Raw genomic sequence first — 16,281 nt, forward strand, 5'->3', positions numbered from 1 at the left:
AGGGTGTCACTTTGTGCCGCTCTGCAAGCTTGGATATCTGCTATTTCTTTTTTGAAAAATCGTGAAAGTGTTTGAGAAAGTGATGAATTTGTGTTTCTATGATGTACTGTATATATAAACATATATAAATACACATCTTCTCTTCTGGGGGTCCCTGGCATAAAACATTTGAAGATGTCCATCCGCAGCCAAATACATATCATTTTAAGAGTCGGAATTACTGAACTAAAGGGCATTTGTAGAATCGGTCTAACAACGCCAAAAACTCTCTCTCACTCTCTCTCAGCTTGTAAAATCAGCCACCAAGGCATCAAAATACTGTAGATTTAGTCGACTAAAACATTCCAGGTGACTAAAATATGACTGAACTAAATGCAAACTATTCAAAAGAATATGCCTAGAGCTAAAATCAAAATGTGCTGTCAAAATCAACACTATCTCGCACACACACACACACACACACACACACACACACACACACACACACACACACACACACACACACACACACACACACACACACACACACACACACACACACACACACACACACACACACACACACACACACACACACACACACACACACACACACACACACACAGTGGTGGAGACTGGAGAGTGGCTTCAAAACAGCTGATGCTAGGTTAAAACGTGCAAACAATGGATTACTATTCCCTCCGTTCAGAGCGTTCCTTTGTTCCTTTCTTCCATTTTTCACTCCGTTCCTTTCTTTCCTCCATTACTCATGCCATCTGTTCTCTGACTGGCAGCGTGCAACGCCGCAGTATTCATTTGAATGTTTTCTTTGACTTCGATTCCCTTCCCTTTATCTCTGACCACATCCTCCGGAGGTATTTTGGCAGGTGTGTATGTGTGTGCGTGTGCGTGTGCGCATGCGCGTGCGTGCCTGTGTATGAGAGAGAGAGAGATAGAGAGAGAGAGAGGTATTGGCTATTATGTTTGTGGTCCCGTGTGCTCTGCGCGTGAGCTGTTTTGGCTACAGTGTAGTGTGAGTGTGCGTGCACGCTGTGTGGTGTATGAGCGGGAGCCCGCTCTGCGACTCCTTCCAGCCAAAACCATTCCGACGGATACCACTGGAACGCTACGCAGTCCCCTGAACGCAGGCAGGAAACGCCCGGGATTCTTGCTCGCCGCGTCGCCACAATGACATCACAAAACCGCGCCGTGCAGCCATTCAAGCGCACTAGTACAACACTTAAGACACTGTACGACACCTCCTTATTTTTAACAGTGACTTTAGGAACTGCCAGTGCATGAATTCCATTGCATATCCTGTGTGTAGTGCGTGCGTGCGTGCGTGCGTGCGTGCGTGCGTGCGTGCGTGCCGTGCGTGCGTGCGTGCGTGCGTGCGTGCGTGCGTGCGTGCGTGCGTGCGTGCGTCTCTCTCAAGGGAGATATGGCCCATAACTCCCAGGGTGCTTCTTGAGCCTTAAAGGGACATTTCACCTGCTGGAAGAAACTGCCGTCAGTCAATGTTAATAGTATTTGTAGTAGATAACAGTATAGCACTATTTGAAATGTGTACATGGCCAGAACAATAATGCAGTCTGCGTGTGTTTGACTACTAGGGTTTGACTGGATTGCAGGGTGTTTTGCCGCCCCGCGTGCGAAACGGTTGAGAAATGACAGTTACCGTGTGGGGGTCCCTCTACTATACCTTCTACTATACTGTACTGTACTGTCACTGTACTGTACTGGTGTGTTTGTTAGGTTGCGCACAGGTGGTGAAAAACAACCATGCTGTTTTTATGCTCAGACGCACCCAGCGACCCACCCACCCACATAGCTCCGTAAGGGAGTGGTTGCACCACTCAAAAAATATCTGGTTGCAAAAGGGGTGAAGTGGCCCTTTAAGCATGTAAGGTGGTGAAATTGGGAAGAAGATGAGAGGGTAGAGATAGAGAGAGAGAGAGAGAGAGAGAGAGAGAGAGAGAGAGAGAGGGAGAGACGCAAATCTTTGTGAAGTGTTTTCTAAATTATCCCGATCTTTGGAGACATTCACGGTTTAGTCATTCATGGTTTAGTCTGTCTGTAGTTCTGGATCTTTCCGTCCTTGTTCCAGGAGGAATGTTTGAGGAAATGAGAAACGTCTTCCAGATGGCCCACTTGGGCCCGCGCTCAGTCCAGTGTGAACGTGATCCATCCACACGCACACACACACACGCACGCACACGCACACGCACACGCACACACACACACACACACAACACAACCACATGTGTTCTCTCTACAACATAACCACATGCTTTGCACAGTTGTCTATAATTTTCCAGTTCATTTGAGGTCAGACCAGTAAGCTATATAGTTCCATATCCCATCCTGTTATAGGCCTGTGTGTGTGTCATTTGACCCAAACCTAAAACAATGGCATCAACGCTATAGTATTCCTATATGGTACGATAGCACCGTGTCATCTACCAGAACTATAACAATGACATCAATGCTAGGGCTCCCACAGTATGGTATTATCCCCTTTAGGCCTAACCTCGAAATTTAAAAACAAATCTTCTAAATCCTCCAGTTTTCTGAAATAAATATTTTCACGATTTTTCAAAAATAGCAGATCTACAAGCTCGTAGCGCGCCACTCGGTGGCGCGCTATGAGCTTGTAGATCTGCTATTTTTCAATAGCTAAATTATAACAATGTTTTTAAAAAAAAATCTTCTAAATCCTCCACTTTTCTGAAATAAATATTTTCACGATTTTTCAAAAAATAGCAGACCTACAAGCTCGTAGCGCGCCACTCGGTGGCGCGCTATGAGCTTGTAGATCTGCTATTTTTCAATAGCTAAATTATAACATAATGTTTAAAACACCAAAAGGGGTTCCCGTCCAAAACGGGTTATAATACATGGGCCCTTTGCCAGATCCCAACAATGACATCAACCATAATGACAACACAGAAAGAAACTCCTTATATGATGCAGGTTATGACCACTGGCATTGGCCCGCAAACTGTAAGCTGCTTTTACGATCATGTTCTGCAAGCCTATTATAGAGCGTCGCAGTCCCGCCCCCTACCAGGGCCCAGGAAATGATTCCCCGTTCATTTTCCTCACAGGCTTTTCAAAAAGTATTTATTTAAAGACCTTTTATGCGTCGTACAAAGCCAACTCGAGTTGTGAGAAATCATGACAACAAACAATTTTTTTTGGGGCCGAACAAAGAATTAGAAAGAAGACAAAAAACGGCAGGTTACAACACTTTTTGTTTTTGTTTTTCCTCCTTTGTAATTATTTGTTTGGTCCAAAATATTGCGTTTATTGTCATGATTTGCCACGACTCGAGTTGGCTTTGTCTGCGGCGTAACCGTCTTTAAATAAATACTTTTTGAAATGTCGATGGGAAAAATGCATTGGGAATCATTTCCTGGGCCTGGTGTTGTCATGAAAGGGGGCGGGACTGCGACGTTCTATAGTGCTAGCACAGCCATTTCTCTGCGCAGCCGAGCACATGCAGGGGATGGCTAGCATGTCTGAATGAACCATGACTATTTTTATGTATTTGATGTATGAACCATGTTTTTCGTTCTTGCTTACTGTAGTGTCGCTCTGGATTAGGAGCGTCTGCTAAATGCCTCAATTGTAAATTGTAATATGGGGTACAAGTATAGCAGGGCCAGATGATCCCTGATATGGTGTAAAAAACCAAGCTGACACAAAGGCCTTATACTTGGCTCAAGCCAGGACTGAATGGATTCAAATCAAAGACTGCGATTTTCTCACTTAACAGTATAGCCTTTTCTCTCTCTCTCTCGCGCTCTCTCTCTCTCTCTCTGATAGGAAAAACTGCCGCCTCAATTAACTTTTTAATCTGGTATGGAGGAGAGAGAAGTCACCAAGGAAGTGAAGGAATGGAAGAGAGAATGGAAAAGTTTAAAAAAAAGGCCCATAGTGTGAGATAATAACCAGGGAGGGCTTTAACCCATTCTGGGCGGGAACCCCTTTTGGTGTTTTAAAGCATTATGTTATACTTTAGCTATAGAAAAATAGCAGATCTACAAGCTCATAACTTGTAGGTCTGCTACTCTTGAAAAATCGTGAAAATGTGCCTCAAATCTTTGAATATATATTCTTTCAGAGTTTTAGTTTTTAACTCAAATCTTTGCTTCTGAAGGGTCCCCTGGAACAACATATTTTCAGATGGGGGTCGGCGGCATATTACATATCATTTTTGGGGTCCTTGACATGAAATATTGAGAACCACTGATATATGCATGCAAGACATTTTAAAAAGACATTTTTTAAATGTCGACGTCAGGCCTAATGGGTTAACAGTAAAAACAAGGGGGGTTGTAGCACATTGCGGTCTGCCTGTGCAATAAAAGAAATAATAATAATAAAAAAATGAAAAAAGGAAAATGGCGAGCTCACAAACACACCATTCTTATTAAGGACATAACCCCCTGCATGATGTGTGATGTGTTGCCTTTCTGTTTAAAGTTTTGCGAAATGCGATACAGAGCCTGTGTGGAGGCTGATTATGAGCAGGTTTGTGATGCTGTGTGCTGGTATAGTGGAACGCAGGCCTGTGCTCTGTGAAGATAGCAAGAGTCTATTCATAACAGACACAACACAAGAGGCCACCGACCCAAGGAAGTAGACGTTCCTGGAACGCATGTGAAGAGAGAGATACAGGGGCGAATATGACCCGACCTTAACCCTCAACACGACCCGCACCTCAGTGTTAGCAGCTCATTTTGATTTTAGTTTTAGTTTTTCTTTTGAATACTTTTCATTTCGTTTTAGTCACCTGGAATGTTTTAGTGGTGGTCTAGTTTTAGTCGACTAATTGATCTACATCTACATTGTAGATCATTCTATTTTCAGCATGCAACCAATTGTAAAATGCATGACTTGTGTCTTTTATACTATATCTCTTGTGCACTAGTTTATTGTCAAAATATTTAGTCTTAGTTTTAGTCATCAAATATCGTTTTAACCCATTTTGGGCGGGAACCCCTTTTGGTGTTTTAAACATTGTTATAATTTAGCTATTGAAAAATAGCAGATCTACAAGCTCTACGAGCTTGTAGGTCTGCTATTTTTGAAAAATCGTTAAAATGTGCCTCAAATCTTTCAGAAAATTGTCATGATTTAGAAAACTTTTTTTTTTATTTCGACGTCAGACCTGAATGGGTTAATTTAGTTTCCATTTAGTTTTCGTCAGTGAAAAAAAAGGTAAATTTTTCGTCATAGTATGTATATTAGTCGACGAAATCAATATGGCTGCTGTTACTAGGAAGTGTGTGTGGAGTGTCTTCTCATCCATTATGGAGTGGTAAAGGCCCCCCGGTGAGCGGACTAGAAGACCTCCTTCAAGCTATCAACCCTGCAACCTTGCCTTGTTCAAAAGACGCATGAACAATGCATGAATTATAAATATCTTACTCTCACATCAACGCGTGCCTGTGTGTGTGTGTGCGTGTGTGCGCATGTGTGTGTGTGTGCGCACGCGTGCGTGCGTGCGTGCGTGCGTGTGCGTGCGTGCCGTGCGCGCGTGTGTGTGTGCACAAGCTCATGCATGTATGCAGAAAATCGCTGTGGTGGAAAAAGTAGGCTACTCATATTTTTGAGTGGTGCAACCACTCCAAGGAACAGCAATGTCCGTGTTAACCTATGTGACTGTGTGTTAACCTATGTGTGTGACCATGAGTACCAGTAGGGGCAAAAGTGGCGCTGTTGTGCCAGAAACAGAGAGAGAGAGATAGTGCTGCACTGTTGCCTGCTAATGAGAGAGAGAGAGAGAGAGAGAGAGAGAGAGGGGGGGGGTAGAGGGGAGTTGCACCACTCAGTTCACACGGGTGTGATTTTTTACTGAAGTAAACATATCAATACTGCAATGTAGAAACACTCCGTTAATCAAAATGTACTTTAGTAAAAGTACAAAATTATTGTCAATAAATAAACGTTATAAAAGTAAAAGTAGTCGACACTATACTACACTAGCATGACTGAGAACGTCATACAACCGCAACACCTTGTGAGCTTGTACGTCGGCTATTTTCAAGTTGAAGTGGTGGTAATGTGATTTGTAGCTTTACTTCAATAAATGTTCCTTTCCACCACTGAGATAATGAAACACGCAGTGTAGTCCTGTGACGAACAGTCAAAAAGTGCTTTAGTTTTCGAGATACCCCTACCGGGCTTAGGACCAAACACAACATAGTTTTTCCTCATCTCTAAGGCCTCCCATACATGAAATGGATTCTTGTATAAAAATATTTTACTGCAAAAGTGGTGAAATTGATATTTAAAGTTATACACCCCAAAGTAAAAATACAGCCTGTCTGTCTGGGGATTAAGGCATATAAACTCATGTAGATTCACAATGGAAGCTCTGAGAGGTTTACAACTTGGCATACCTGAAGCCAGGACATCCCTCTACATTCTAGAAAACGAATAATGTCAATATGTGAATGTAAATATGAGATATAGACATTTGAACACATACCTACAATAGGCGGAAATGTAAATCTATGTAGAGTGTCTTCTTTACTTTGTAGTGACTCTGACATGGATTGTCATAGCAACACATATGAGGGCTTGTATGGAAGGTGTGGTTCTGCTGAATCGAGCAATACCAATTGTGTAACTGTAGCTTGAATACTCGTGGAGTTATGGCACTAAACGTATATGGTTTCCCAAATGGGAGGAAATAAAGCAGTCCTAATGAAATCTACAGTATCAAACAGATTCGTTTTATTTTGACTTCACTTATGCAAGGGTGGTGAAATTATAACAAATTCACTTGAGTAGAAGTCCCTAAAATATATGAAATGTCACAAATGAGAAATTGTGTATATATAAGTATATATGCAGCTTCAACAATAGTAGGCTACAGAGAGAAATGCAGCCCTACAATAGAACTACCTAACTATTATTTAGCACACCTGGATGAGGGGAAACCAAGCTCAATGCTCAATGTTATCCTCATACCAGCAAGTCATTCATTCATGTAGAGTTGATATAATCATTTAACATGTTTGCTTAAGGTAAAGTTGTATTTAGCTTCACCGCATCTGCATTGTATTGCCTATGGCTTTCTTCATAAAATGTAAATCATTGCAAATATTTTGGAATATGAAAAGGATATATATTTGGAATAATGGCAAATCAAGTAGCTATCTGACCTAGCTTTAAGTTCCATTTAGTGTAACATACTAACAGAGCATGTCCAGTAGCCATTGACAATAGTAGAACCCTGACACTGTAGACCTTAGGGCGAGAAAAGGGCGAGGTCACATGCATGCATCAGCCTGGGTGACAGCAGACTGCTGGGCGAGCGCTGGCGCTTTGGCATGGGGAGTCAGATCAACATATGGAATTAATTATGTACTGGCCATATATGGAGCGTGTCTTGAGTATACAGGGATTAATGGGGTCAGATCAACATACAATATGGAATGTCAGAACAGGTCAGCTCCATTTATGGAGATCTAAGGGTTTGAGGTTTGAGGTCAGATGTAGAGTTGCTGGCCAATATTGATGACATCAGGGATCTCCATATATGGGCATTCTTATATATGGTCTTAATATTGATGAGGGATCTCCATCCCTGATGATGTCACAAGGTGACTATAACTAACTGACTGACAGTGACAGGACATTTATGTTTTCATAGTAAATGTGATGTGTGGTCGCTATTACAACATGGTTAAAAAAACATCCAAATACAAATAGAAAAAGGAAAGTGACACGGTCAATAATGTCAAAACCTCCGCAGTAGAAGACCTTCAACACTGAATGTTGCTCAACAGAGAAATGATGCTGATGTTCATAAAACCCTGGCTCCATATACCAACACTAAGCTCTCGTAACCTGATCGTATGAAGATAAATATCATACAATATATAACCTCTGACTGGGAGTTATAATGACATACTGAGCTCTGAGGAAGATGTGATGATGGTCTAAATACAGGAAAATCCTGGAAACTGAAGGAAAATCTCATACATTACAATTTGAATTGTAGATTGAGCTGAAAGGTCTGATGTGGTATGCTCTGAAAGTGTGCCCATGGGATATGCACTGATAGAAGCTGCACGTCCAAGAAAAATCACACCCGTGTGAACGGAGTGGTGTAAGGTCTTATATAGACTGATCAGCTGTGGTCTGACGTAATGTCTGACGTAATGAAATCACACCCGTGTGAACTGGGTGACCATAGCAACCGTGCTCATTTTTTGAGCACAGACAGACAGACAGACAGACTAACAAAGCCAGTTGTAGGAGTGGTTTACACCACTCAAAAAACAGCTGTATAGAGCTTCAGATATATTGATGAAGAAAATCATGGACCAGTGTCTTCAGTATGTCATCATAACGCTTAGTTTAGTGTCATCACTTTCATTTAATTAAATTAAAATAGGTGAACATTTGGTCTGCTGTTCTGATTCTTTGTTTTGTCTGGCAGCTGCTTTATTTCCTTTAGAGGTTTAAGGTAGCTTTTATGATGTTTATATAATAAAAGAACAGCCGACGATACAACTTAATCAACCTTCCTCATTGTCTCTGTTACTATTATCAACCTTATTCAGTCTTCTTGATGAGACTGCATGGTGCAGGCATACTCTCACTCTCAACATTTGCTGTTCTGACTGGTGTAGTTTGCTCAGCAACATGATACATGATAAGATATCTTTAATTTGAAGGAAAGTATATTTTCTGTATTTGGAGCCAGGGTTTTCATCATCATCATCATCATCATCATCATCATCATCTCTCTGTTGAGCACCATTTAGTATGTGTTGAAGGTCTTCTGCTTTGGGGTTTGTGACATTATGGATCTTGTTTCTTTACTTTTTCTAAATGTTTACCACAGATGATACAAATATTTGGATCCAATGTTTGTACATCACACTCCATTCTGGTAAAAACAGAAGAAAAGAAAGACAAATACTTCAGGTTCAGAATTCATCAATCAACTATGTTGTGTCCGACCGTACACTACTATAGTTAGGTACTGTGCACAGTAACCATGCTGTTACAAGTGATACTAATGAACCATTCTGGTGAAACAGAGTCTGGGCTTTTCTATTATGCTACTGGACAGGATCTGTTACACTAAATGGAGCTTAAAGTTAGGTCACTCCAGCTAGCTAAATAGCTACTAGACTTGACAAGGTTCATCTGCTCTTTTCACATTCCAAAATATTTGCTGTGTCAGTTTATGAAGAAACCCATATAGGCAACACGATGCAGATAGAGCAGATGGAGACAAATACTGTAAAAAAATATTATGTAAAATGATATCAACTCCTACAGAAATGAATGACTTTAATTGCATTGTTCCATAAGTCTTATTAATACTGGTATAACTTAAGAGGGACACAGGACATGGGGATACTGGTATAACTTAAGAGGGACACAGGACATGGGGATACTGGTAGAACTTAAGAGGGACACAGGACATGGGGATACTGGTAGAACTTAAGAGGGACACAGGACATGGGACACAGGACATGGGGATACTGGTAGAACTTAAGAGGGACACAGGACATGGGGATACTGGTAGAACTTAAGAGGGACACAGGACATGGGGATACTGGTAGAACTTAAGAGGGACACAGGACATGGGGATACTGGTAGAACTTAAGAGGGACACAGGACATGGGGATACTGGTAGAACTTAAGAGGGACACAGGACATGGAGATACTGGTATAACTTAAGAGGGACACAGGACATGGGACACAGGACATGGGGATACTAGTAGAACTTAAGAGGGACACAGGACATGGAGATACTGGTATAACTTAAGAGGGACACAGGACATGGGACACAGGACATGGGGATACTGGTAGAACTTAAGAGGGACACAGGACATGGGGATACTGGTAGAACTTAAGAGGGACACAGGACATGGGACACAGGACATGGGGATACTAGTAGAACTTAAGAGGGACACAATGGGGATACTGGTAGAACTTAAGAGGGACACAGGACATGGGACACAGGACATGGGGAAAATATGAGAATTGATTGTGTTTGTTTTGTATAAGGGATGTGAAAAGTTACTGTACATTGCTTTTCTAAATAAAGTAAACAATAAAAAATGAAAATTGTGGAGGGCAGAGATCCAGGAATCCTGAGTTGGTGTTTGCTAGACTCTCGCAGTAACTAATGACTTGCTGTTATGAGGATAACATTGATCATTGAGCACCCTCATCCAGGTCTGTGCTATATAATAGTAGTTCTATTGTAGGCCTGCATTTCTCTGCAGTATTGTTACAGCTGCAATATTCTTTTCACAATTTCTCAAGTTTGGGATTTCATACATTTTGGAACTTCTATTCAAGTCAATTTGTTATAATTATTCCACCATTGGTGAAGTCAAAATAAAACTAGAAAGGTGCAAGTCTGGGAAATTGCAAGTGTGGTTGCACTGACGTGAGTCACAAAGCATATAGGGACCTGGGAACTGAATTCCGTCTTACCGTTTGTATTCTATATTGTGATGTCATGTGAAGCATGACAACAGTGACAACAGTGTGTGAAGCATAAAAGCATAAAAGCTTCACTTTTCTGTTGTGCAAAAGTTAACACAAATCACACCTGTGTGAAGTGAGGGGGGCTAATATATTAAAGTCTAACTCATGTTGATTAGGTGATGTAATGGTGATGTGAAACAGACGGTGTAAACACATTAAATGCCATTAACAATAAAGAGACACTATGACGCAAATGTTCCCTTTATTGGCAATGGCGTTTTCAAAAAAAACATTGAACAAAAAAAACCATTAAACCTCCCTCAAAAAGCACCTTGCTGGCAAAAAATATCGGACAGAGAACAATAGTGTGTTGGTGTTGCCTAGAGCAACCACACTAACTAATACTGTCGATTTCATTAGGACTGTTTTATTCCCCCCATTTGGGACACAATGTACGTTTAGTGCCATAACTCCACGAGTATGCAAGCTACAATTACACAATTGGTATTGCTGGATACAGTAGAACCACACCATTCCTACAAGCCCTCATATGTGTTGCTATGACAATCCATGTCAGAGTCACTGCAAAGTAAAGAAGACACTATACAGATTTACATTTTCGCCTAATGTAGGTATGTGTTCAAATGACTATATCTCATATTTACATTCACATATTGACATTATTATTTTTCTAGAATGTAGAGGGATGTCCTGGCTTCCAATATGCCACATTTTAAACCTCTCAGAGCTTCCATTGTGAATCTACATGAGTTTATATGCATCAACCCCCAGACGGACAGGCTGTATTTTTAGTTTGAGGTGTATGACTTTAAATATCAATTTCACCACTATTACAGTAAAATATTTGTATACAAGAATCCATTTCATGTATGGGAGGCCTTAGAGATGAGGAAAAACTATGTTGTGTTTGGTCCTAAGCCCGGTAGGGGTATGCCAATTTCTGGGGGCCATTGTCACAGTACTAGTGACTGAGTCCTACTTGGACAGCTTTTAAAGGCATGTGCGTTCTGGTCTGGCCAATAAAATATTCACACGGGGGAAAAGTGGGGACAGAAAGAGAAGTGCTTTTGTTCCACGAACGGCGGAAGACCCAAAAAAAAGCATCCAATCAGAGAGGTTCAGCGAGCGTTCGACACAAGCGTGTCGTCATCAACAATGCTGAAACAAATCCCCCTTTTGGTGTTAGCATTATGTTATGCTTTAGCTATTGAAAAATAGCAGATCTACAAGCTCATAGCGCGCCACCGAGTGGCGCGCTACGAGCTTGTAGGTCTGCTATTTTTGAAAAATCGAAGAACCACTGACATAGAAACATAGCTTTTTCAGAAAACTGTCAGGATGTAGAAGACATTTTTAGAATCTGATCTCAGGTCAAAATGGGTTAATCTTCGCAGATTGCTGCCCTCACTCTACCCCATCACAACTAACCTGAGTGCATGCGTATTAATGTCCCTAAACACCCTTTTTCGTATGGTGGTCAATGACTTATTAGTAGTTCATACTCTCTGCCAATTAGAGGCACCTCAGTTTTGAAATGTGGCGAGACGAGAACGAGACGGCGAAAGAAAAGCGACAACATAAAGTTTAAAATAATATTGATTAGGCCTGGGCCGTGGCTCAGCGGTCCAGGCACCTTGGTTGGTAATCCAGTCTGGCAGTGTGCCGCGGGTTCGACTCCCGATCCCGACGGCCTTTACTGCATGTCTTCCCCCCCCCCCATCTCTCTCCCCATTTCCTGTCAGCCTACTGTCTTGTCCCTCCATAAAAAATATTAAATAAAGGCGAAATTAAAAAAATAAATAATAATAATATTGATTAAAGTGGTTAAATGCTAAGAAGACTCAGGAAAACCTCTGTCCACCGTGCATGCATGCAGCTCTCTTGCTATGCACATGCAGAGAACTCAAACAGTACCTCTCTGATGATTTCTGGTCCGTACTTCAAAGGCCAACCTCAACATAAACCCATCAACGCGGCCCCACAATGCCTCTGCCCGTGAGTTAGCACCCAATTTCAATGCCGTCACGTACCTCCGCCCCCGTCCTCGCCCACCCACCTGTCTTGCGTCAACAAAGGGCAGCCATTTCCCACGAGGAAGGGAAGTCAATGTTTTGGGAGCTCTTTATCAAGCATGCGATAGTGCAGAACCTTGGGGCAGCCATAACAGACTCAAGAAACTGGGATATTGGAGCCACAGGCAGGCAGCAATAAAAGCCCCCCCCCCTGTGCTGACGCCAAAGCCTCGGGACAGCCAAAACTTTCCCAATTTTCACACAGGGACACACGCATACACGCATACACGGTGCACGCACGCACGCACGCACGCACGCACGCACGCACGCACGCACGCACGCACGCACGCACGCACGCACGCGCAAACACACACACACACATGTGTAGCCATCAAAAAATTATGGTTACACATTATGGTGCACATCAAAGCATAGGGTTCTCTCTTATTTCAATCTTGACATTGAACCGTTCATACACATAGTAACTGTGTAGACACAGATACTGTAGTAAGTGCTCACACACACACATCATGACATGACTGGTGGAATAACTTGTACAGTGAGGACTGAGGCTTGAACATGACAGACAGTACAGTATAGCTCACACAGCGAGCCTCCGCAGACTGTGAGGGTCAGCCCTGATCAGGCTCACTGACCTGGAGGTGCCCTGAATTTTCTTTTCTTTAAAGCGTTTCCTTCAAACTCTAACGCTGCTATTAGGGGTGTAACGATATAGTAACTATCGAAATATCGATTTTAATTAAAAAACATCGAAGTATATAGCGATATGTAAACAGCAAATATCGCATCGTAAACGTTTGACTTCGTATCGTATCGTTTTGTCAATGGAAATAATCGGTATCGAATCGTTTTGCAACGGAAATAATCAATTTAATCAAGTACTTCCATATAGCTACCTAAGTGGTCTATCGAAAAAAGATGTGTATTATCTGTGTTCATGTCAAGGTGTGGGTTTGTCCATGTGTTCAAATACAATCCAGAGTTCCAGACTATCCATAATAATGGGGTTTTTTCCTTAAAAAACCTGCACTATCCATGAAATTGTCAGTATATTTGTATATTTAGTCGTTTTAGTCATCATAGCTTAGTTTCCATTTAGTTTTCATCAGTGGAAAAAGGTAGTCGACGAACAGTTTTCGTCTTAGTTTTAGTCGACGAAATCAACACTGCATGGTGGAGCTCTATATGGCATATTGATGTACGCCACCTGACACAGTGAGACCAAGAGCCCATTAATCTTCTAACCATCTTCCTCTCAGGTTTGATCCCAGAGCCGCAGGACTTCAAAACATGCAGGCTTTTAGTTACATTAGTTTAGTCACCATGGCTTTTCCTGCAGCCATGTCACTCTGACAGGCACGCACGCACACACGGAACGCACGCACGCACGCATGCACGCGCACACACACACACACAATTAGCGGCAGAACGGACATGGTGTAGGGCAGCCAATTTGGCGAGCGAGAGGACATGTTAATTGCATGCAAATCCATGTGTGTCGGCGGCGCCGAGAGACGGCCGGTTAGACGAGCTGCTATACGTTAGAGCAGATTTGCGAGTTAAATTCCGACTCGGGTTATTTTAATTATCTTGTTTTCCTATACGCAATACCTACTGTATGTCCGGTGAGCAAAATCCAGAGCGTTATTCATGAGCCCATCATAACAATTAAAACATTAAAACAGCGCATTATTCATATCTGTCCTCCAGGGAGACAGGCAGGCAGTCGGGAGCTATAATGAGAGGCGAGCGCTTTGATGTCAAGGCGTGAATGGCATGAATTAAGCACCGCCATCAGACATGCTTTGCTCCGTGTCGAGGCAACGTCAGCGCCGCGCGCGTGGGCTAATTTTAGCCATGAGTGTTTAGCCGTTTTATCTATATTCCCTTAGACAGGTTTGTTACGTTTCATCCTAGAACATGCTGAATTAACATAATATTCCACGAAGAAGAGAAATTGAAAAGAATAACAGTATAGCACCAAGTGAACCGCAGGGTTACATCAACGCCAACTCTGAAAGGAATTATAGGCGTCCGGGTTGGCATCCCCCGTTCTCCAAACACAGGAAGCCTCGCTCGCCAGGATTGACCCCCCCCCCCCCCCCCCCTTTCCCTGGCGCTCCCATAGTGCCCACTGTGCTTTTTTCCCCTGTACCATGCTGATATGGTATCTGTCCAAACAGATGCCCATTCCTGTGCGTGTGCGTGTGCATGCGTGCGTGCGTGCCCAATGCCATGTATCTTTTGTGTTGTTCTCCGCTACTGCCTGCCTGCCTGGTGACCCTTCTGCGGCTGGCCTGGTCCAGTGAAACTGTGCTGCCCCAGCAGGTGGTGGGTCAGCGTATTGTCACACACACACACACACACACTGCACAGCAGAAGCCCGGAGTGTATTAATATAAATGTTAACTCTCAGTTCAACGATTGATGAACACCTAGAAGGCTTTGACTGCATGCGTCTGAAACGTACCTCCACAGAGAGCTCTCCAGGACCTTGGTGGAGTCGGCGTGGTAGTACTTGGTCAGGATCAGGATGACCTGCAGGGCAGAGGAGAGAGAGAGAGAGATTGATTGATTGATTGATTGATTGATTGATTGAATAGTTTATTGAACATAAATGTAAAAACAGCAACAGAGTACAGTCAAAGGGCTCCATTTTCGTCACCGCTAAACCCCTTGTCCCTAAACTTCTTTGCTTTTTTTTTACTATTTTGAATTTATTTTTTGAATAGTTCAACTATAGCCAATCTACATTGACACATTGTGAGCTTACAAGTAGACTGGCCGTTTTAACTATTCAAAAATGTTTAGCAAAATAGTAAAAAAGGCAAAGAAGTTTAGGGATAAGGGGTTTATAGCCCAAACACTAGCACAAAGTCCTTGTGATCCTGTTTCCAAAAAAAAAAAAAGATGTAAAAAAGTATGTACAGAGTGGGGGAAAAGGAGGTGGGGGTGGTGATCAACTGTTTAAAATATGTAAGTGATCTGCATTTTTTGAGGGAGGGGGTCAAGGCATTCCACGCCTGGATTGGCCGTGTTGTAGAAGGAGATTTGACTCATATTTGTTTTGAAAGTGGGAGGTACCAGATTGTTGTTCACGCTCCCTCTAGTATTGTAGTATTATTGTGGAGATAGAGGGAGTGTCAGCGTAAAAAGCTACTGACAATATATTAGAAAATAACAGAACCAGCAATGTGCTTGAAGAGAAGCCTTCCGTCAGATCAGAGTCAGACAGAGCAGAACAAAGAGACATGATGGAATGGAAGTGTTAAGTCAGCTCCATGGAGAGGCTGCTGCTGCAGGCAGGGTTTGAAATAAGACAGTTCCAGTGGTGGAAAAAGTGCTCAAATGTTTTACTTAAGTAAAAGTACTGCAATCTATAGATGTATACTCTGTTGATTTGAATTCAGCATTTTTTGTTTTTGTCCGAGAGCACCAGGAGAAACGATTACCCTGAACAAATAACCATCTTGTTTGCCTCTTACATTTCTGGAGGAAAATGCTCATGAAGCTTTTTCTTCACATTAGGTCTACAACAGGGCTACTCAACTGAAGATGGCTCAGGGGCCACTCAGCAACATTACAAGTCCAAGGGCCGCAAGCTAAAAATGTCAGTATTATTATTGAAACGTTTACAAATGTATTTTGTAACAGACTACATGACTACACATCTATAAGGCCAAACCTCAACGAACAAAAACATTGTGATTAATGATTTTACACTTAGCCGATCGGCTATTTTCAGCATGCAACCAAGCATAAAATTAACTTT

At 42.3% G+C, this 16,281-nt stretch overlaps 1 protein-coding gene across 11 annotated transcripts in view; it reads right to left on the reverse strand.

The window, feature by feature from the left end:
* Positions 1 to 16,281, reverse strand: part of sorcs2 (sortilin-related VPS10 domain containing receptor 2) — a 244,054-nt gene that overhangs the window by 162,571 nt on the left and 65,202 nt on the right. For all 11 annotated transcript variants that reach the window (XM_079491683.1, XM_079491682.1, XM_079491691.1 and 8 more), the window contains exon 2: positions 14,980 to 15,047. In XM_079491683.1, coding sequence (XP_079347809.1) covers positions 14,980 to 15,047 — 68 coding nt within the window. The remainder of the gene's footprint in view (positions 1 to 14,979; positions 15,048 to 16,281) is intronic.

Source organism: Electrona antarctica (genome assembly GCF_951216825.1).
Source record: "Electrona antarctica genome assembly, chromosome: 21".
Classification (NCBI taxonomy): Eukaryota; Metazoa; Chordata; class Actinopteri; order Myctophiformes; family Myctophidae; genus Electrona; species Electrona antarctica.